This window comes from Phoenix dactylifera, chromosome 18 (assembly GCF_051530095.1).
Source record: "Phoenix dactylifera cultivar Ajwa chromosome 18, Ajwa_hap1_PhDact_Kaust_v1.1, whole genome shotgun sequence".
Classification (NCBI taxonomy): Eukaryota; Viridiplantae; Streptophyta; class Magnoliopsida; order Arecales; family Arecaceae; genus Phoenix; species Phoenix dactylifera.
This window is the reverse complement of record NC_143207.1, coordinates 13346698-13370162: the sequence shown is the minus strand read 5'-3', so window position 1 is coordinate 13370162 and position 23465 is coordinate 13346698. Positions and strand designations below refer to the sequence as shown.

Below are 23465 nucleotides of genomic sequence, written 5' to 3'. Positions count from 1 at the left end.
TAACGGCCATGTTAGTGGCAGCCCCATCGTGCCACACGATGACGAATCCCCGGAAAAACCCCCCAGCCTGATATATATGAGGCTGGGGGGGAAGGGGAAGGGTGAGCAAAGGTTTTCCAGAGTATTCTCTTATCCGTTACCACTATCTCTCCTTCTCCTTCAATCTCTCTGACTTGATCGTCGGAGGGCCCCCACTACCCCGGTGGTGGTGCGAGGCTTGCCTGCAGGTTTCCCGGTGGAAGGTGGAGCGCAATCAACCCAACTCCAAGGGAACCCCGTTCACACCGCTGTGCCAATCGTTCTCGGTTTGGACCACCAGCAACATCTTCCTTTATATTTTTTTAAAACTATATTTTATTATATTAACCTTGATTGTTATTTTTTAAGTAGGTCTAGTTGGGATCAGGGCCGGCCCGAGCCCTAGGCGACTGAGGCGGTCGCCTAAGGCCCCGGGCCAATGGAAGGCCTCCGGGAGCAGAAGCTAGCTACGAGTCTTCCCCCTTGATGGAAGGGAGGTGGAGGGTTTCCTGGCCTGCAGAGGGCAATCGGGGAAGTTGGGGACAGTAGTTTTGTTTTGGGTGGAGAGAGAGAGAGAGAGAGAGGAGGGATTTGGTTGGCTTCATACACACCTGAAGCCACTCTTATCTTTCATCCCTTCTCTTTTTTGGTTTTGGTCTTCGTTTTCCTTCCCTCACATTACTCCTGATCCAGCTGGGCCATCAGGAAGAAAGATAGGGGGATTGGAGATGGACTTCTTGGAGGGTGGAGATTCTTTTAATTTTCTCCTCTCGGTTTCTTCTCCCCTCTTGGGTGGTAGAGAGAGAAAAGGAGGGAGGGGGTTGAATGGCTGCTGTGCCGTGATGTTGCAGTTGCAGCTTCGGTGCTCACTTGAAGGGGGAGATGGTCTTTAGCAAAAGAAAAGGAGGGTAGAGAAAGAGAAGGAGGGAGGGGGGGTTGAATGGCTGCTGTTCCGTGATGTTGCAGGGGCTGCTTGGGTACTCACTTGAAGGGAAGATGGTGGGATGGGACTTTTATTAATTAGATGGAGTGAATTTCTCATAATGACCCTACTTTCTCTTGGACAAATTTTTTGACCGTGAAGCGCCATGGGATGGCCTTTTTCCTATTCTGCTCTCGCTTCACATGGTAAACAGTATTGCCAAGAACAGTTCCATGGCCCTTTTTTTTTTTAAGTATTTTTTTTTAATATTTTCATTCAAGAATTATATTAAACTGAAGAGGCTTTTTGTCGACCTTTATTAGATTCATGCATCTTTGTTGAAATAGTGTACTTGACAGCAATTTATTTCCATAACATTTTTTCAAGTATTTTATATTTATTAAAAAAAATTATTATTTTAAAAAAAGAGGCCCCATTTACTGAATTCGCCTTGGGCCCCCAGATGTATTGGGCCGCCCCTGGTTGGGATGGGGTCAGAGTAGTCGACCGGGGCATATACTTTTATTATTTTTCATGGATCTAGTTAGAAAGGGAGGAGAGATAGAAAGATGGTTAGTGAGAAAGGGATATATAAAGTTTTTTTCTTTTTGGTGTGTCTAATTTGGCAGTGGGAGAGAGAGGTGAGAGGGAGATAGAGAGAGAGCGTTTTTTATTTCTTTTTATTTTTTCCCTAGGATGCGATTGTGAAGGAGAAAGGAAAATGTATGATTTCTCTGTTTGCTTTTTTTGGTTTAGGATTCCTATGAATTTAAATCTCAATAAAAGAAGTTCAGGTGTTCAGTTGCCTTATAAATTGAGGAAGTTGAGGTGTTCAATTAAGTTTTTTTCAAGAGGCTAACAAATTAAATCTCTCATATGATAAAGGTTATTAAGAAAGATAAAAAAATCACTAATACTAAGGGTATTATGATCTGAAATTTTGGCACTATAATATGAAATATATCTCTTTCATTAATAATATTGTAGATAAATAGTTTTTTAGTTGAGTTTTTATGAGCATTTTGGCATGGAGAAGAGGAAGATTTTTAAATTATTAAAAGTTATCTAATATTGTGATGAGTAAGGCTACTTTTTTTTTTTTTTTTTGCTAATAAAAAGGGGTAGGGGGGAGGAAGGGACAAGCCCACCCCCACGTAGCAGCCCCTACTAGGCTCCCGCCCTGCCAGAAGAATGTTCGATGCAGGCAGAAATGGCCGTGTGTTGGGCACCCCGACCGGTTTTACTCATACCCTCTCCATCCGTGGGCCCGGCTCAGCTACTCCTCTGAGCTCTGGCTCGAGTCCCACGTGTGAGTACGTCACACCCGGCACCACCCCGGCTACTAGCGGTTCAAGAGCGGTCCTACACCACAAGTTCAAGCAGTGGCCAAAGTAGTGAGCTCCGGTCTATAATTTAATCGTCGCCGCAGCGATTCGAACTTGAGACCTTGTGGTTAGAATTGCTGCCCAGTACCACTAGGCTACCACCTTGGTGGCTAAGGCTACTTTTTCTAACCATATAGAATGAAGAGGGATTGGGCATCACAATTATGTCTTGGTTCCGTTTTTTTTTGTATTATCTTATGTTTTTTAACTTTATGAGCTGCACTTATATCCGTCGCAAGTTTGCCGCTGTTGTTAAAAAAAAACAAAAAAAAAAAAATCACAGCCCTGCATGATTTCAAATTCTTTTCATTTCTTATTGTACATGATAAAATAATTTTAAATTAAAATTATAGTGTGTTACTGTGCCGGTGTTGTCCTGTTTCTCTTTAGTGAGGCAAAAAGAGGGCGCTGCCGCGCTGCGGCTCTGGTCGGCGGGTTGCCGTGGTCGCCGGCAAGGACCTCCACGTCCTCCTCCCGACAGCCGGACCTTCTCTCGCCCCCCGCCCGGCGAACCCCCTTCTCTCCACAGCCAAGGCTACCAGCCCAAACGACGCTCGCAGGGCCGTCTCCGTCCGTGCCTCATCCTCGCCGTCGCTGCCGTCGACAGCCGCGACGTTATTGCCTTCTCCTCCCTCCGCCTGTCTCTGTACTCGGTGGGTGGTCGTGACGGAGAACCCTTGCGTCCTCGAAATCAGAGGTTAGCGACTGCTATGTTGGAAGCCTAGCTAGGGTTTTAGGAAGGCAAGGATTGCATTACCGTTTCTTTCATTGTTTTCCTAATTTTTGTTTTTTTTATTATTACTGAAATCTGTTTGTCTTTTGGCTAGAGATAAGAGGGCATTATGCTTAGAGTAGGCTTGTCCTCTTTTCCATCGACCTTCAAGGCTCAATTGCCCAGAAAGAAAAAAAATAATCCGAGTTCTTAGTTTGCTTCACTTACATTAGTCCCCAAGTGATAAAATTTTGAAGCTACAGTTCCTTGAAAAATGTTGAAGCTTTCTCTGTCTTATTTGGTTGTTCAATACACCTTGAATGCTTAGAGACTCAGGCTTGACATCTCTGCTTGATTAGATCATCTATTAGTATAGTATGGATCAAAACCTGCCAATTCGCCATGCCAATTTCCTGGAGCACCAGTAATTTTAGGATGCAGAATCCAATGGCCGAGTACGTTAAATAACAAACTACCACATTTTCTCATAGTTTGTAATGACGATGTACGATTTTCTCATACTTTAGGATGCTTCAGATACTACTCACAATTTGGTACATTAATTCAGGCCCATTAGAATTTTGAAACTGTCAAACAATAACTTTAAGTTACTAAAAATTCTTCTTATCATCATATCTTTTTTTTATGCATTTTCTCTTAGTTTGGTACTTAATTTTATCGATCAATGAAATACCTAGGGTTTGATATATAATAAATTTTCCATCCCTTTTTATAGATAAACGAATCGGTTCGATAATCAATACTCCCTTTTTTATCAATTCTGTAAGAGCTAGATCTTTCTGAATTAGCATTACATCCAGATGGAGTTTTCTCTAAGAGTGGACTTTACTATAAACGAGAAAGAGCCATCCTGGCTCAGAAGGAACGCTAGCTATATGCTTAACACATGCAAGTCGATTAGAAAGAGAAAGATATCTTATGATATGATAAGTATATCTATCCTAAGTATATATCATAAACTGTATTATATTTATAATATTATTTATAAATATATTATTTAATAATTATATTTATATTTATATTATATTATTTATTATATATATATATTATTATAATTATTTATTAATATTTAGAAATTAATATTTATAAGTAGTTAATAAGTAATTAATAAGTGCAAGGAATGTGGAACTAAATAAAATAAGTGTACCTATTCATCTTTCTACACGAATATGTATGATAATTCGCTTTATTAATATATTTTAATATTCTTCTCCCATCCTTATTTCTTTCTATCTTTCTAATCTAATAAGGAGTTTATTATGAAAATAAAAGATTTTATTAGGAGTTTGCGACTCTAACTAATTCGATCCATCCAACAAACGGGGATTCATAGTAAAATAAAAAAATGGGGGTTATCGATAGATATAGAAATAACTTCTATTCTCTATTTTATATTTATTTCTTTTTATTTTGATTTCGATATTTTTTTTTATTGTCTATATTAATACGTAAGAAGGCCAGAGAATTTTTTTTTATTTTCCCTAATTCTAATTCTTCGGAGGGAAAAATTCACTTTTTTATCCTGTTGATAGAAGGTTTGTGATTACTAATCATGAATAGAGGTAGGATAAAAAAATAGATCTGGAGGAAAAAATAAAAAGTAATTACCCGAAACTTCTAATTCTTATTACAAGTAGAACTTATGTCAGAAGCTATTCAGGAACAGATCGAACTGTTTTTACTTCAGGAACAAACATCAACTTCTCCCTCTTATTCTTAGTACAAGAATACTCATTGAGAAATATTTCTGATTTAAATCATTCAAAAAAGGTTTCTTGGTATAGTCATTTAAAAAAATAGATGGAAATAAATTGCGTCCAATAGGATTTGAACCTATACCAAAGGTTTAGAAGACCTCTGTCCTATCCATTAGACAATGGACGCGTTTCGTTCCTATGGAATGGATTCAAAATTATGTTACCGCAGGGATCGGGATTATAAATTCTCCTATTTTCATCTATTAAACAGTATTTAAGTACTTGGAAAGTCTGTTTAAAATTGTCAAGTAGCAAATATTTCTTTAACAAGATATGATTATGAGTTATTAAATAGTAAGATGAAAAAAAATTCGCTATTTTAGGGACAATAGTCCCTAATTTGGAGGAACGAACGTATACAAAGAATTCTTGGAATTCCCTGGGGATTCTTGATTGGAGCTGAGCTAACCATAGCCCAAAGTCGTATCTCTTTGGTTAATAAGATCCAAAAGGTTTATCGATCCCAGGGGGTACAGATCCATAATAGACATATAGAAATTATTGTACGTCAAGTAACATCAAAAGTGTTGGTTTCAGAAGATGGAATGTCTAATGTTTTTTTACCTGGAGAATTAATCGGCTTTTTGCTTTAGTAGTATATCTATCCTAAGTATATCTATCCTAATGGAGAAATAGCTAATCATTGTTGTTATTTGATCAGTTTTGCTCGCTTTTGTTGGAGGAGTACCAGGGGTATTATCTGCGAAGCCTGATGGGGATGAAATAGCTGGAAAGGAGGACTTCAGCTATTCAAACATCTCATAAGCTGACCAACTCAGATCTGATGGCTGTGCTTATAGATTTTCTCTAAAGTGTACAAAATAATGAGTACTGGCTAGTTCAAATGGAGAAGCCTGGGGTTGAGGTATGTAACAAAGGTGCAGATGATGGACTATTATACTCACACCTTAACCAAGGTTTTGGGGAAGTATGTAATGCTCTCCTTTGTCATTTCTGCCTTTTACCTCCCATCTCTTGGCTTTCTTTTGAAGATTCATTAGTGAATTATTGCAGTGAGAAGGATGCACAAGTATGCATATATGATATATCTAGGGCGAAGGATTTTGGATTTTGTTGCCAAATTAATGAGCCATGTGCCCGGGTACTAGCTGGTAAGTATATGCACAAGAATGCATTTATATGCCTCTCCTTTTGTGCAGTCTAAGGGAATGTAATTGCATTGCAGATGTTCCAGGGGTTTTATCTGTGCAGCCTAATATGAATTTTGGATCATGTAACAAAGGTTACAAAGGTTAGTCATGAATTCACAGTTGGACCATGTCTTATTTACATCTCCAGTTCTAGTAATTGTTCTTTCCTTTTATTTTTTGATGTTTATTCTAATACTTTAATGCATTTTGCCGCCCATTTTGTACTATATGTTCAGCTATATGCAGTCTTTATTTTAGAATGTTAATTCATGAATGACCCATTAAATGCCTATGAGACTTGCATGGTATCATATCTGAGTTTTATTGATTAAAAGGTGTAGCTTGCTGCTCACCAAGGCATGATACTCTACAATTGTCTCTGGTTAAGTCCTTGGGAGTGGTGTTATAACTTCTTTCTGGGAATTCCTGAAGCATTAACGGTCTTCAGTACCCTTTTGAAAAGCTTCATGTTAATTTGTGCAAAACAATTAAGAAACTATGAAGTAATTTAAGAAAATAATTACTATAAAAGTAACAAAATATGTGGACATAAGTGCAGTTTCATTGTTTTATGTAAGAGGAACCCTGCTTTGGATTTGACAGATCGATACCAAAATAGCTTGGTGACGAAAGAAGCAAAATTGTGTCGGAATGATATTGAGTTGTAATGGTAGAACAATATTTTGCAGAATGATGCATAGTAGCTGAGATGATATAATTAATCAATAGTTTGTAATTCTTGTATTCAAAAAAGGAGCATAAGTTTTCAAAGTTGTAGGAAAGTCAATTGGTAAAAGGTTTTTGAAAATTATAATACAAACTTTAGAGAAAACAAAAAAAAATTGCAATTTTTGATCATAATATAAAAATTGATAGTTTATTAAAATGTAGACCTTATGAATGGCTATCCACATAGCAATTACAACTCATTACCTATATGATTGAAAGTATTTTGTCCTTTCAAAAACACGATAAAAATGTGGAAGTTGTATTGCTTGTTCCTTCATCTTTAGATGTTCTATAACCAAAATTGGTCCAAATGCATTTGGAAGAAATATTTAGGCATATCTTCACTTTCTCCAAGTTGCATTCACAAGCCTAACTTAATGATAACAAGTTATTGAACTTGTTACCATCGATTATATTGGGGACACATGTTGCACCATTGCATTGACCTTTGTACTCTATGTTGCATAGAAGGGTCATATTAGATTGTGTAAACACAATAGACATGGAATCAAGCTGCATGTAGCCAAGGCATAATGATAGCTGTCGGTATGCATTATTTTAGTGTTCTATTAGCCCTCATACTTTTACAAAATCTACACTTTTTTTTGATTTAACTAAGGTTAACATCACTTGCTTTTGCCTAAATCACTATCGTACCAATTAAATTCGATTCAGATGGAGCAACAATCACTAAGATTAAGTATGAAAAGCAAAATTATATAGCATTCTTTCTCTTGCTCTTCTCTTGTTATGTTGTACAAAATGATGAACATAGATAATTTTCCTTTTACTAAGTATAGTTATATATTTAGGATTCTTAAGAATATTTTTGGATCTGTGGTTTGGGAGAACTAAACATCAACAGCTTGCTAGACAATCTCTGCAGCAAATTTAACAAATCTGTCATGCCCCCGACTCTAGAATCATAACTCGAGGGCATGACAACCGATGCATACTCACAGGAGCTGGCCCTCTAAACAGGCAAGGCATTCCACTTGTCAATGAATTCAACATAATCTGGATTTATATAATTCATACGCATGCATCTGATTATTCAGAACAACTAAATTGTTATACAAATTACGATATATATTCATACACACCACCATAAGTCATAAATGGGATTCTTCTAAATTTTACAACTCAAAACTTCAAGTATTTAAGTTATTTATACATAATCAACAAACAACACTTTATATACACAAATTGATTAAAACTAGATCTACTAACTATGAAGATGGCCTTGCCTCTATATACTTTCCCCAAAAGCTAGTAATGGCCTAGTCTTTGGTCCCTAGATCGGAAAAATAAAAGTGAAGATTATGAGGTTCACAACTCGGTAAGTAACAAATCCATTTTATAGAATTGGATCAAGCCATATCAAGTAAGTTAGCTCAATTAAATTATACAAAACATGATACATCTGTACAAGTAAAGTTTATAACAATTACTTTCAATAATATCCGCATACTGAAACAATTCATTTTATTTTTTCAGTAATGTCCACATAATAAATCGATACATGTAATTAGAGTAAGGTAGAGTATCCAAAACTCATAATCAACTACACTTACATTCATATGCTTGTACTCGGGTGACAAGTTTCAATCCATTTTAGCTCTATAGCCCTGACTACGGTTGTATTCATACCCCTGCGATTCAAGTATCATCACGATTGCCCCCGTGGTGGGGTCGCCACATTTATATTCCTGTGGCAGGTTATCACTATGATTTCCCCCATAGCAGGGTCGCCACACTTATACCATTGTTTTAGGGTATCACCACGATTATCCCGTGGTGGGGTCACAATATAATCAAGTTTGGACTCATCTCGTAGTCAGGCTGATAGTCAGGTGATACGCGCACACATATAAATGAATCAAGCCTTCTTTTCTGTTGCAATACCACTTTGAATTTTATAATGGAACATGCAACAAATATAATTGGGTTAATTATGCTTTTGGTCCTTCAAGTTTAGGTGGGGTTCTAATAAGGACTTCAAAAAGCTTAAATTTGGTCTCTATTTTTTCTCAATTGATTTTAATGTGGTCCTTCATCCGGTTACTGGCCACTTTCTCTCACTGGAAGTCTCTGTTGGCATTAACCGATGATTACATGGCCAATTATGCGTTACAAAACCGCTTAGATAGGTAATTATATGGCCGATTGGTGATGATATGGCATAATAGATGAAAATTTTTATTTTGATGATGTGGTATATGGGCGATGATGTGGCACACAGGTGATGACCTGACATATGAGTGATGATGTGGCATGTGCTGTAGAATTTTCTACCCAAAAAGGTATCCAATTACTGAGTGCCACCCCATCACCCATATGCCACATCATCACCCATGTACCATAAATTATGTTTTTGGTCCTCTAAGTTTGACAAATGTTTTGACATGGTTCTAATACTTGAAAAACTAACATGATTTTCAAGTATGATTTAATGTAAAACTAATATAAAGAGGATAGTTAAAACTAACATGAGGGGGTAATATATATATATATATTAAAAAAGAAAAATCACATTAATAATACATTATTACATTGCTGATTCTACTCCATCTTCAAATATATCGTTAATCCCATCCTCCTTTTCCTCCTACCTTCCACTAGAACAGACATAAATATACACAAGGCAAAAAAATCTACGCCACGATGACTCGTATATAATGCTCCATCACACGTTATTCATCTAACCTTCCATTCCATTCCCTGATCCAGTTTTTTTCCTAAAATACAAAGGGAGAGAGTTCGATCCGAACCCATGAAGAACGGAAAACAAAAGTGGATTAAAAAAAAGAAAACAATTTATATTTTTAATTCATTTGTTCTCTTGGCTTTCCTATTCTACTCCAGCCGGAGCAAATGCCTGAGATCCTTAGCTGCATAGTCCATTATCGCCGACCCATCCTTCTTTAAGGAGAAACATAGCAATGAGCTTGGCGACGAAGAAACTAAGAATGTCGAGCCTGCATACTTCTCTGCTATCACCATCGTGGCCACGACCACGATAGTGGTCTTCAAATCCCCGAACTCGATCTGCTTTGGGACCATCTCCAGGTCTGGCCCCAGCCTTCCCGTTCCGAACACTACCGCCATCTTTGGTTTTTTAAATGCGTCCAGCGAGTCGCCCTGCTTCAGAATCATCACCTACCCTGCCACTAGGCTGGGTAGGCTACATTAAATCAAACTTGAAAATCAAGAGATCTAATTAAGGATTCTTAAGCTATAAGGACCATGTGAAAATATTTGTGATACTTCGAGGATCAAAAACATAATTTACGGTACATGGGTGATGACGTGATATATGAGTGATCACATGGCACTCGGTGACTGGACACTTTTGGGCAAAACATTTCACAGCATGTGCCACATCATCACTTATATGACACCCATCACCCATATGCCATATCATTACCCATATATCATGCCATCATCCATATGCCACATCATCACCCGTATGCCACGCCATTAAAATAAAAAAAATTCATATGTTATACTATGTCATCACCTATCTAAGTGGTTTCTGCCACATAATCAGCTGCGTAATCACTGGTTAATGCCAACAGGGAGTGGCTAGAATCTGGAGGAAGGACTACGTTAAAACAGTTGAGAAAAAATAGGGACCAAATTTGAGTTTTTTTAAGTTTAGGGACTTATTTAAAATCCGACCTAAACTTGGAGGACCAAGAGCATAATTAACCCAATATAAATTTACATGCTTGATCCCATTACGATGCTTCAAATCATACAGTTAATTAAGATAAATGCAATTATAAATCAATTTCATATCATTATAGGATTTTATATGCAATTGAATTTGGAATCATAATAATAACTTGCACAATTAATTTTAATTAAACGTTATAAAGTGTAAATGTTACTTATCTTGCAGATGTCAACGATTAGGTAATCTAATCAGCTTACTGAGATCCTTTGGGATCTTGCCCTGTTTTCCTTACAAGGTGAGAGAGGGGATGCGGCGCAGTGGGGCACCGCTTTACAGGTGGGCCTGAATCCAAGCTGGGCTTGAGCTTGGGCTCAGGTATCACAATTTGTTTGCCAGATCTACTAGAACATAATGATACTCTTCCGGCTAACAGCAATAATAGATTTTAGAAGAGGAATATCATAGGTAGAAGTAATCAGGGTAGTGTAGAATATTAATAATAAGTAGTAGAATAAGAAGAATAGTGAAAGAGGGAAGAGAAAGAAGAGAACAGATGGCATGTGGCCTATAATTTTTTCCAGAGTAACTTATGGTATCTCTGCTCCAATCTCCACTCACAATAGTCTTCTTCTTTACTTTAATTGGCTACCTAACCTACTACAGATAGGACTCTTCAATGTGGAAGTAAATCTAAACCTAATAGCTGACTGGAATGACTATTAAATAGTTATCATTGACTAGCTTTCGTACCCTAGTTAGGACTCTCTATATTAGAAACAAATCTGCAACAAAACAGTGACTAAATTTCCTATCACATGGCTTTCTGGACTCCTTTCTTCCATTTTACAACTCCCAAAATAGGAAACTAGCAGCCTTTAGTTCCGCCAGCTAAAAGTTGCTTCCCTATTTTGTTTCCTGTTAGAACTCTTAAAAGTCAGACCCCATCTGTTCCCAATACCATTTGAAATGCATGTCTAATAACTCTCTAATGGATGCCTACATATCAATCTATTATCAAAAATGAAACCTAACAAAATCTGAAATAGAACATAAACTTTGAGTTTGAAAAGGAAAGGTCTGATAGAGCCCTTTGGTTGGCTTGAGCTGCACCTGGAACCAACAGAAATATACACATGGCACGGCAATCAGGAGTTGCTGAGCCTCCACATTAAGGTTTGATACTTACAAGATGGCTCTCAATACTTTTAAAGCATCATAAAAAGATGTTACTTATGATTTACAAAAGCTTTAAGGTTGTTGGGAATAGGCTTGCTAATGGACATCAAGTTCTAGCCTTCCTTGTATCTTTTTCTGACCGATTGAAACTTGGAAGAAATGAAGCACATCTAATGCACAATTAAAATGTTAAAACCTTTTCCAATTTGCATGCAAGGGGCTATTTTATGGTGCATGAGCCGATGGTAGATGAGATTGAGTTTCATGATATGTGATGTAGTGTGCACATATCCTATGAAGAAGCAATGTTGCTAAAAGCGGCTGCTTATGTGCCTAGGCGGCTGCCTAGGTTCTTAATTTGGCTGGGTTGCCTAGGCCAAGCCTGCTTAAACCCTCCTTTCAGGGTTTATTTATTCTTTGGGAGGGCAGCGAAGACCACCACCAACCTATTAGCACAACGACTGGCAGTGACAAATGGTAGTGGCTGTTGCAAAAATTTATTAGTAAAAGCAACACTAGTTGATGATTAACTATATAAAATTTATTAGTAAAAGCAAAAAATTAATTATTAGTTCAAGGAGCTGTTGAAGATATGGTGCATTACTCTTATGTCAGTCTTGGTTGGTTCAGGTTTGATAAGATACTTAGTGATCCACATCTAATGCATATTCTAAATGAGTTATTTTTTAAATATATTTGAGCCGAATAATGGAAATAAATATTATCTATAATTTATTTTAAAAGTAAATCATTAAAATTCAGAAAATAATATACATATTAATACTTATTTGAGTGCATATCTAGTATTGCATGTGCTTTTCTACGAGCCTTCAGACCAAGGAGAAGCTCATTGACTATTTGGATTAGCCTTTGCTCATATCTTCTGCGACCATAATTCAACAGTGTAGCCAAAAGAAGGTTCTGGTTCATTGGTTGTGCCTTGATAACTAGATAATCAAATATCACAGGAGATTGATTTGGCTACACTCGAGTGGATCTCCACTAAGATCCAGTCAGGTCTAAATTGGACGATGGATATCCAACATTGATGATTCGAGCTGTTGGATGGGATATACTATCTCTAAACTGCTTACATACTAAAAATTAAGTGATTTGGAAATCTCTACCCTTTGCATTAAGTGGGCAAAAAATTGGACAGTTTAAGTAGCACGAAGCAATACATTTTTTTTTTTTGACAACTTTTTGCATGGGCTTGGTGTCTCAAAATTACATCATTTTTTGTGGATAATCAGTTTAGATATCGTAGATCATATCCAATAGCTTAGATTATTGATGTGGGACCCCATCATCCAATCTAAATCCGATCATATCTGAAAGGAGATCCACTTGAGTGTAGCCAAGTCAATCTAATATTACATTCATTTCATTATAGAAAGGACATTATCTATCGTGCACTTAATAGTTGGGCTCAACCTATGTTAAAAGCAACAAACAAGTTTCAGCCATCTGTATTGCTGCTTGTGTTGAGCCTGATTGATTGTTTATAATGGTACCATGATTCATCTCAGAAATCGTGTTGTCATTTCTTTTCATTTCAAATGGGAAAGAACTCAGTATTCCACATCATTTCTTTCTTTTCATCTGTGCGTTAGACACTAGTCCTGTCTCATTTATATGCTGTCAGATAGTTGCCTTATCTGTACCGAATTGTTCATTACAGGACTTCAGTTCTATTCTTCTGACAAAACCTTGCATGCAGCATTTGAAGGCTTTGGTGAGCTTATTGAAGGTAAAGCACTAATCTTTTGTTCATCAGCAAACTGGCACAACATTGTTGATGCTGTAATTGCCTTGCAACAGTTGAAATTATAATAGACAAGATATCAAAAAGGTCCAAAGTCTATGCCTTCATAGGATACACTCCAGAGGAAGCTGCAAGTGCTGTTCTGAAAGATATGAATAGGAAGGTTTTTAGCAATCCAATCCCCTGCTACAGTTATACCCAAGCATGTCTCGAAGACTATGATCCATCGAGTTTTGATGTTTGCAACCCATCAACGTCTGGATGATAGTCTTCGATGTTGCCAAAGCCAACCCACCAAAATACAGCAGGGCCACCAGGCACATCAGCTTTGTCATATTAAATGATACTCATACGGCTTGACAGCGAGAGATCAAAGAAAGGCATGGGTGAATGTTTAGTTTCCTGGTCCGAAATATGTAATTTTGTGAGTTGCCTCCACAATGGAGATGGGGAGTGCTTGTTCCCCTTTGTATTGATCCACTCTGCAGTTGTTGTAAATATGACTCTTACACTACAATCCTCACTTTTTAGCCACCTATCAGCAGCCCGTTTTGTACTGTGCTTTGTCTGGCATCCGTCAATGGCAGATAACATTTACTTTTGGTTTAGAAAAAAAGGTCTGTTGAATTTGGATAAGAAATTGCTGGGAAGAATGTCTTGATAAATCTTGTGTTGTAGTTTATTCATTTGTACATATCCCTATATTATCTTAGGAATTTCTTACACCTTGAAAATTGGGTAATATGCATATCTTTTTATATTATACTACACTAGGAATAGGAGGGTAATCTAGCTTGATTTAGCTTGGGTTGACCAAGCGAGGCTTGAAATTAAGTTGAGCCTGAAATTTAATACCAAGCTTGTTTTTTTTTATAAATAAATTATTTGGTAAGCTTAATAACAATATAATGAGATGAAACCAATCAAGTTTTGTATTCAGCTTGTTTCAAGTGCTTGAATTAAATGACCTGAATCCTATCATGAGGTCATCACATCACTTGCTCTGAAAGAATGGACACCTATAATGAAGGATGAGATAAAGTCCATGATAAGGAACCAAGCCTGGAGCCTAGGAATCTTTTTGCTTGTTCTAAAGGTCAACTAAAAGATAATGGAAGCATTGGAAAGCATAAAACCCAATTTGCAGTGAAAAACTGTACTCGTGTAGAGGGTGTAGACTAGGAAAATACATTCTCAGTGGTAAGTTTTCTTTATTCACTTCTATTTAGCCATATTGGCCCATCTGGACCTTGAACTTTACTAATATATATTAGGACGGCTTTTTTTAACAGAGAACTAGATGGATGATCTGTATGGATCAAGGACACAGAGTAAGTAGACTTCAAAGTGTAACAATCCAGGATCTCAATCCAAAAAGACTGGCTAGAAGATGTTATTTGTATTCTTTGGCTCTATAAGTATCCAAAATTTACTTAATACATAGCCAATGTAGAGCTTAACATACGTTCGCATTGATCCTCGTACAAAAAGTCTATCGATTCCTTGAGGCAGTAATCCAGAGAATGCGGTACTTCAGATTTCATGAGGCTATTACGATTATGGGTCTCTAATGGATGAAAAAGACCATTGTGTATGTAAAACGGTCCAATAAAGCATTTATAATATTGTTCTTGAGGACGATATCTTGTTGATGGGAAAAGATAAGGAGATAACTGTCCCACTCAAGGGAAGCTGTCCTCAAACTTTGATACGAAGGACAAAGGAAGGCAAATTATAGTTGGGATTAAGTCGACACATGGTCTTACTAAAAGATTTTTCTTAGTTTGCCTTAGTATGCTCACGCCAAAAGGATTATTGATTATATCTGAAACGTAGAATTCCAAAACCATTGAAGCTCTTATCCATAAGGGTCATTCGTCACATCTTAGGCTCTGCCCTTCAAGTGCCAAAAGGATTCTTGAGTGTATCTGAAACGCGATTGGATGTCTATGTACATTATGTACTCTATTAGATATCAGCATTGCAATAGTTTTGTTAGCTGCTTCCAGAGTGATACAGGGCTGTTTGATTGGCATGTGGTTAAGGGAATCCTTAGATATTTGCATGGGATTACTGATTATGCTCTATTTTATTTAGAAATAGACTTGCAGCTCTGTGTCTACAATGATGCAGACTGGCAGGCGATTTGATGAACATAAGTCCACATCAGAAAATGCTTTACTACTTGGTGATGGAGCGATCTCTTAGAGTAGTAAGAAATAATCATGCATTTCCTTTTGTATAATGCTATTGGAGTACATTGCATGCTGTGATGCTATTCAGGAGCCTGTATATATGGTAGAGAAATTCTTCCAGTGTTTCGAAAGGCTTTGACTATGCATTGTGATAACCAAGATGCACTCGCACATGAAAGATCCAAAACATTGCAGGACTAAGTGCATTGATATGTGTTAGCACTATATTTGACAGAAGGAAGATGGAAAGAAGTGTTCATGCATATCTCTACCGAAAAGATGCAAGTCGATCCTTGATTACTAAGCCAATTACTCGAGATGCCTTTAAAGCTCATGTGAGGGGCTAGGACTCCATAACACTGTTGCATTTGGCTTAACTTTCGATCCTTGGCAAACATTTCTTTGCTTATAAATTTTTAATTTATATCAACTTGTTTGGTGCAGACACCATTGTATGTCACCAAGCCAGGATTAGAATTGCCTCACACAGCGACCTACCTTAGCACTAGAGAGGAGTGATATATATGGGACATTGAAAATCTCAGCATCTGAAGGATGCTTGGAGGATTTTTCTCTGTGTTGTTGCCTTGTCCAGAACAAAAAAGTGCCTAATAAAAACTAAATGTGAGAGCTTGATTAGCCGGTCAATTAGTGTTTGACTAGATTGAGGGGCAAAAGATACGGGTGTTAATATAGGGACTAGACTCAAATTCATATAGTGCTTGGAGTATGACATTTTTATTTGTATGAGAACTCAACTCTAGCATATGCATCACACCACATGTTATAACGATGTCCTTGTGCAGTGTAGTGGTTGAATGGACCCCTACTCTATCACTGTGCGAACTCTGTAGATTATTCATATGATCATGTTGTTCCTTTTCGACCTGAGACCATATTATGAAGTGGAGGTGTGATGTTGTTACTCTAATATGTTATCCCACAATCATGTGAATTGGGTTTTACAAAGAATGGCTAGGAAAGCATTTGGATTGAAGTGGATTGACCTGAGGATTTAAAGGGAACTTCTTTGGCAACACATCCATGTGGAAATGTATGCAGAAGTTGGTGCTTATTGCCGGCATTTGACAGCATATTTTCATGATTTTAACAAACTAATTTGTTACCTATATACTCATAGTGTACGATCTATTTTGTTTTTTATTTTGAGCACAATATTGCGGTAGGCTGAGCATGGCCCTGAGCTAGAGTTCATGAGGGATAAAAAATGTTTAAGCCAATGTGGCTAAATTAGTCAGGGCAGGAATTGCGAGTGATACGCCATGTAAATTAAGAAAAAGTCTAATATGGTGCTTTTATATTATTGTTTTCTTAATAGTCGCACACCTCATTATCCGTATGAAAGAGAGGATCAAATTGGGACTTTGAGATGAGAACACTTTTGGAGGTAGCTCGATATGTTTGAGTGGGAGATGTTAGATTTTAGGTGAAGTTGGTCGGATTAATGTCTACCTTGGCTCCCAAATTAAGTAGTGTTGGAGCTTGGGTCGTAGTCGACCCATGTTTGAGTCCCATGATGGGTAGGATTCCATTGCTATAAATGGACGCTCTAAAAATTGTCCCAAACACACTCTAAGCTGAGAGCTCTTCTCATTTTTAGCACTTCTCTCTCCAGTTCTCCTTGCCCGCTCTTAGGTCTCTATCTGATGCCCTGGATTTTGACATGTAGACTTAGGAGAGGTCTCTTGTTGCATCTTTTTTGATCAACGACGATGAGCTTCAATATGATGATGGGCTTTGGCAAACTTCAACAAGGATTGGCAACTTGGTGACATGGGCTTGTAAAACGAGTTGAGATCTAATGTAAGCTTCCAAACTCTGTATTATTTGATACATTTGCTTTCTTACATTGCTTCATCGCTGATACACCCTTCTGTGGTTTTCTTTCTTCTTTTGTTACAACCCTTGGGATGCTATAAATATGATAAATGATAAGAGTTGTTCTTTACACCTATAATTTAAGCAATCATCGATCACCTATATAGTAAAAGGTAAAGAACACTAGATTGACCAAGGTTCAGTTACGACATGTGGAGCAATTACAATTAGCTCTTTGCCATCCACAAAAATTGCTACATTTGGGTGTTTAATTGCTAGAATTAACTATTTATGGAACGCTATTAGTAGAAGAGGGAGTTAATCCTATATGAAACTGTCAACAACTAACAAGGAGGGAATTATCAAGATAAGAAACTATCAAGAAAAGGTAGTTATTGCTGAAAACACTACATTTTTTGATGATAAAAGGAGGGAAAAGGCATCATTCAAGGGATCTCTATCTTTCTCAAGGACTATAGGTACCTATACCAAACCAATTCTCTTAGCTCCTTGGTTTAAAATCTAGCCTTTAGAAAAAACCCTACCCAATCTAGAGTATTTCTTCACCATCTTTAATCATTGTATCTTGCTTTTTCTCAATTATATGTGTTAGATGTATAAATGTCATATGAAAGTGGATCTACTCCTTTGTTTTAATCTAGTTTGTCTTTTTGATGCCTATTTTACTTTTCTTTTTGTTATATCACTAAGCAAATTTTAAGTCCTCTTGATCTAGGAACGAAAAAGATCCTGGGCATCCTCCAATTGATCTAGATATTGATTGACCATGAGAGGAGTTTAAAATGTATGAATAATTTTTCTTTATATTTTTGAGAAGCTGAGTTATTAGATAACACCCTAACAAAATGACTTTTGGTAGCAAATTACTTGCGCATTTTTTATTTTAAGCCATTAATTTTTTTTGGCTGCATTATAGTATCTACCTTCCAATAAATATCTTTTCATTGGTGGTACTTTATGTAAATACTACTATAAATTTGTATTCTAGGATATATAACTTGAAATGCTAGAACTAGAATTTCTATTACGACATTTGACTAATATACAAATAAATACTATCATAATTTATGGCATTTTAGGAGATTGTAGTTAAATCTTACATTTATAATTAGAGCTTGAGTTTGGTCATCATGGGGCCATCAAATATGTTATCATACACGTTGTGATGGTTGTTGAATTTCTCATAATCGAAATCTTGTGATAAAGATATTTACAATAAGTTAGCATATCTTTTCAGTATTATATAGGCCACTGATTCAATCGGGCTTGTGTTAAATTATTAAAAATCAAAATATTTAAAATAAAATATAGTATAAAAATACTAATATTTTTTACACCAAATATCATTATTAATTTTTAGTATAACATAAATAAAAGTAATGATGAATTCTCTATTCTTAGAGAGCTTGTAAGAAAAATTATATATGAATATGGGTCACGGAAGTTAATTTGTAAATATTTTTAACAATAATTCTTTGAAAGTTAAGTTCATTTTTCATTTTAAAAAACAAAAAGATTTTTTTTAAAAAATAATAGCTAAAATATAAATATCACAATGTATATCAAATAATTATTTAATAACTTGAATATATAAGAATAAGCTAAATAAAATCTTTTTGTACAAGAATAATATGTTGTGGCTTCGTGGTTAAGGGTTTGTCATTCAAACCAATTAAGGATCATTGGTTTGAATTCTTCTTTTGTTGGTCAGGTTATATGGTTTATTTTTGAGAATGTTTCACTGGATATCATGGTTTATTGTCGGCATATGTAATTGCAGCTAAATATTTTAAAGAAAATATTTAGATAAAAACTTTCATAGCATTTACATATGCTATAGAAAAAAAATTTTCTCGGTATTTTTTGAAAATGTCAGCAATTAATTATCGATACCATCTTAAGATGGTATATAATAAAATGCCACAAAAATTCTAGAATAGATATTTAGTGATCCTTAAAAATGTGTCCGATAATTATTTTTGCTTAAGAATGCCAAATACTATTCCACTTCAAGAAGTGATTTGGGACTTACATGAGGTTGTGTATGATTATTTGGTATAAATTTATACCATTCAGCCACTAAAAGAATTAAACATATCTAAATAAAGTATGGAATATTGTGGCTTTACTATCTTATATTGTAGAATACTACTTGTATGCCAGTTCAAGGTTACTCGCCTCATCATTGATCTTGTATGAATTGGGAGAACGACTATTTTATATATGGCTGATTGCTTGAGAATGACCAAACTAATTGATGCTATCAAAATATGCTCTCTATTTCAAAATTTGGAGGCATATTTTTTCAAACTTAGGGAGCATAATTATTGAAGGCATATGGTTGAATCATATATAGATCGATCCTACCGATATCTGTCCTCTAATCCAAAACCCAGGGACATACGTATTTAAGTCATATAGTTGATCCATCTAGAGATTGATTCAAAAAGAGAGAAATCAATCAATATTGGTCGATCAATCAAGGCCAAGAAAGGTCAATTGACAATAATAATTGATTGATCGAAGCATAAAAGAGCCAATCAATAAAAAATTATGAATCAACCAAGTCCAAAAATGGACAGTCAATAAAAAATGACCAATTAACCAAGGAAAAATTAAATAGTAAGTCAACCAAAAATAGCCAATGGATTAAAGAATGATAATCGAACCAAATGCTTAATTTTCAAGCTGACCAAAACTAAGGGTGCAGATCATGCCGATCGACCCTATTAAATCATAATTGTTGGTCCTATCAAGCTCTATCCAAATTGAATGTTAGGAACACGTGCACTAAGAATTAAGAATGAGTGGCTGATAAATATTATGTAAGTTTTGGTCACTCAATACAATTTAGTTTTCCAATCAGCCAACATCATGGCTGAAAAATTTGGTAAATTGGTTGACTTATATCAGCCGACCATAAATGGTTGCCCATTTTTATTGTTTATTATATATGATTGATCATGTATTCACCTGTATTCATCCATCTTAGTAAAATCACCTTTTTTATTCATTTTCATTGAACTAGAAGGGACACTATTTACATTCAAAATTTAACTGGTCAACCAACTATATTAAAAGGTCAAGAACATTAGATTGTCCGACCTATAGTTGATTAAATTCTATATGACATGTGGAGGAGTTATAAATAACCACTTGTCATTCACACAAAAGGCTATATTTGGGTGGTTAAATTGCTGCAATTTATTACTTATGAGAAGTTAGTAGAAGAGGGAATTGTTTCTGCAGTGAATGACATTGCTTCTTGCAAACACCCAAAAGCTTTATGGTAACCCACCGCAAACAATAATACTAAGTCTAGACAATAACACCATAAAGCAGCGATACTACATGCCTCATATTTTGAATTTTTGTTTGCACTTTATTCACCACCATATTTCCAACACATTGAAGATCTTTTTCTTTTTCGATGAATATGTCATTATAGTTCTATTCTTAACCCTTGAAATATTGTTGCCAGTACACTAGCCTGTTGATGCAAATAAAGATGACCAGAAAACAAACAATTTTGAAAAAAAATTGTCACCAAAAACTAATTAACTGAGATATAGTGTTTCAAACCCTTCCTTAAACAAACAACAAGCTTAACAAAGCAACTTTTAGCAACAAATTCTAGAAACCTATATTAATGAATAATTATGATATTTTAGGTCTTTGTTAAATCTTTGAAATATAGTTTCCAGACATGGATGCAAATAAAGATGACTAAAATGGCAAGCGACATTTTTTTAATATGGTCACAAACTTGTTAAGTTATGGTCAAAGACCTTGTTCAAGTATCTTGGAGAGAATCATATCTGTTGATTTCACGTGTCGTCACATAGAGATGCTTTATAGCATTGGAAATTTGTTTTAACTTAAAGATGCTTAAAGGTGTTGTCCATTTTAGAATTTGTAATGCTTTAAAGCATCGCTCATTAAAATTACGATGCATCCGGCAAGCATCAAAAATTTTATTTTCAATGCTTGTATAGCCGATGCTTCTTTGACGCTTTTAAGTGCATCATTCCTATTTTTTTCAATGCTTATAAGCATTGACAATTACTTTTAAAAAACATTAGGATTGACCTATTTTCCTATAACGATAGTGAGCTTTGAGTGGGTTTTATAGGAAGCAAGCATGGAAGGTATAAAATGCGGCCATGGTTTTAAATTACAACATTATATCTATTATAACTCTCATCACAATACGACATCTCTCATTATATTATGTATAGGGTAAAAATATGATAGCTATTTTAGTATATTATTTAGCATTATATTGGTCCATGACAATGTAGATAATGATTGTTACTTTTAACTATACCTTTCTCTGAATAAAATATTATTTTTCAAAATTCAAAGTTTTTCATCAAAATTCTCTCTAAAAATGATTATATGTTCCAAGAAATATGTTTTATTGAATGAAAAGTGAAGAAAAGATAATGCCATTAATTGTTCATTATTTTCTATAATAATACCATTATAATAGCCATTACAACAATATTATTTTAATATAAAAATTTAAATACTTTTTTAACATACATAATGGCCGTCATAACTGTTATAACAGTTAATACTAATTTTGCTAGGTCCCTTAGAATGCATATAGCACATTATTAAACCTTGAATGCTTAGTATGCTTGCTTTGGCGTGAGCAGCATGAAAATTTTGGCTGACACACTTAGTATGAGTTAGTCCAAATGTCTACCTTAGATATAAATTAAACCAAGCTTTATACGAACGAAGGGAGATATCTTTAATAAGAAAAAAGTAATTAATCAAAAAATGAACAAAGGTTAAGTGACTCCAAAATTTTGGTCGAGATGGAAGAGTTCAGAAGGATCTAACATCAATTTTGCAGATAATACCCAAAACATTGTAAGCCTGCAGAAAGAGACCACATTAATATCCACCCAAATAGTAAAATGATAATTGTTATATTTTTTCATGCCATGTTGCACTTTCGAACGGCTACAAGAACGTACCAGTATTACTTGGATTTGTTCGGATAACGTGGACAATCAAAACAGTTCTTTTAATGGAGAAAATCATGATAGCATAGATTTTAGAGTACATGATGTCAAGATTTAGCGATGCTGCCGTCTGCATGCCTTTTGTTTTTCTCTGTGCAGAACTGTTTTGAAACATGCATGCATAAGAGAGCGGGAAGAAGAAGACGACAACGTATCCAAAGGTCTGCCAGTTTGGATTGATGGCTTGTACGTCCAATCTACATCACTCCACAACATCTCCCCGGGTCTTTCGCGGGATCTAACAAATCTTGCAAGGCCAGCTACGTGATCCAGCCGCAGTACATCGACCGACGTGGCTACTGTCCAATCTTATCACATATCATGTGGCGACGCTGTACGTACTGTCGATACTGATCTCTTTACTGACTTACTCATTTACTGACGCAGGGCATGGAGGTGCAGGCAGGCCTTTCTCACTTTTTTACTTTTTTTTCTACACTTTCTTCGGTCATTTCAATCCTCTGCATGCATTATATTGCATGTTCTCATAATATAGTATGCATTTTAGAGCTTTATCGTATAAATCGGGTTTTTTTTTTTTTAAAAGTTAAGACGGTATTTTATGTAGGTCTAAAATGAGTGCATTTAGCCATATCAAAACAAAGTAAAAAGTACAAAGTAGGAAGAATATCCTCTACAGATGTCCATATGATCTTCCTAAAATGCCGGACAACAAATGAGACAACTTAGTCTGCTGCGCTTTTAGCCTCTCGAAAAAACATGTAATGCTTGAAAGTCGCTCAGCTCCTGAGCCAATTTACGGGTATCACCGATAAGAGGATGACCATCACAATATCTGTCCATTCCCTGAATCCAGTCGATCACCACAGAGGAGTCCCCCTCAAGGCATATATGCTTAGCACTAAGTACCTGCCTCGTACAGGATATCCCCTCCCAAGCTGCCTGCAGCTCCACCCTAACTGCAGTAAGTCCAGGCATGCGGCGGCCACCAGCTGCTATCATCCTACCGAGATGATCTCTGATCACAAAGTCAACTCCTCCGGACACCTCGTCCGCCTATATACTACCATCGAAGTTCACTTTGAGATGACCAAAGGA

General features: G+C 36.0%; 1 protein-coding gene and 1 non-coding gene across 4 annotated transcripts; one reads left to right on the top strand and one right to left on the bottom strand.

Annotated features, from left to right (window-relative positions):
• The first annotated feature begins 2679 nt into the window (after nucleotides 1-2679).
• On the top strand, nucleotides 2680-13955 carry LOC103716694 (organelle RRM domain-containing protein 1, chloroplastic-like). 3 transcript variants are annotated; one of them, XM_017845090.5, is made up of 6 exons: nucleotides 2680-3022; nucleotides 5477-5743; nucleotides 5830-5927; nucleotides 6002-6067; nucleotides 13232-13300; nucleotides 13372-13955. In XM_017845090.5, exons 2-6 carry the CDS (start codon nucleotides 5700-5702, stop codon nucleotides 13578-13580), a joined length of 486 nt encoding a protein of 161 aa, XP_017700579.1. In that variant the 5' UTR covers nucleotides 2680-3022; nucleotides 5477-5699; the 3' UTR covers nucleotides 13581-13955. The 3 variants fall into 3 exon arrangements, with proteins under 3 accessions (XP_017700579.1, XP_088570377.1, XP_017700580.1); XM_088714251.2 differs by having other exon boundaries at nucleotides 2680-3066; XM_017845091.5 differs by having other exon boundaries at nucleotides 13271-13300; nucleotides 13372-13727.
• Nucleotides 4871-4942, bottom strand: TRNAR-UCU (transfer RNA arginine (anticodon UCU)). Its single transcript has one exon. It is a non-coding gene; the product is annotated as a tRNA-Arg (tRNA).
• Nucleotides 13956-23465: the final 9510 nt, after the last annotated feature.

Excerpts from the sequence above, each read along its gene's own strand:
- LOC103716694 (XM_017845090.5), top strand. The coding sequence starts at position 5,700 with ATGATGGACTATTATACTCACACCTTAACCAAGGTTTTGGGGAA. Across the intron at positions 5,744-5,829 it reads TTAACCAAGGTTTTGGGGAA|TGAGAAGGATGCACAAGTAT; the intron begins GTATGTAATGCT and ends GAATTATTGCAG. Across the intron at positions 5,928-6,001 it reads ATGTGCCCGGGTACTAGCTG|ATGTTCCAGGGGTTTTATCT; the intron begins GTAAGTATATGC and ends ATTGCATTGCAG.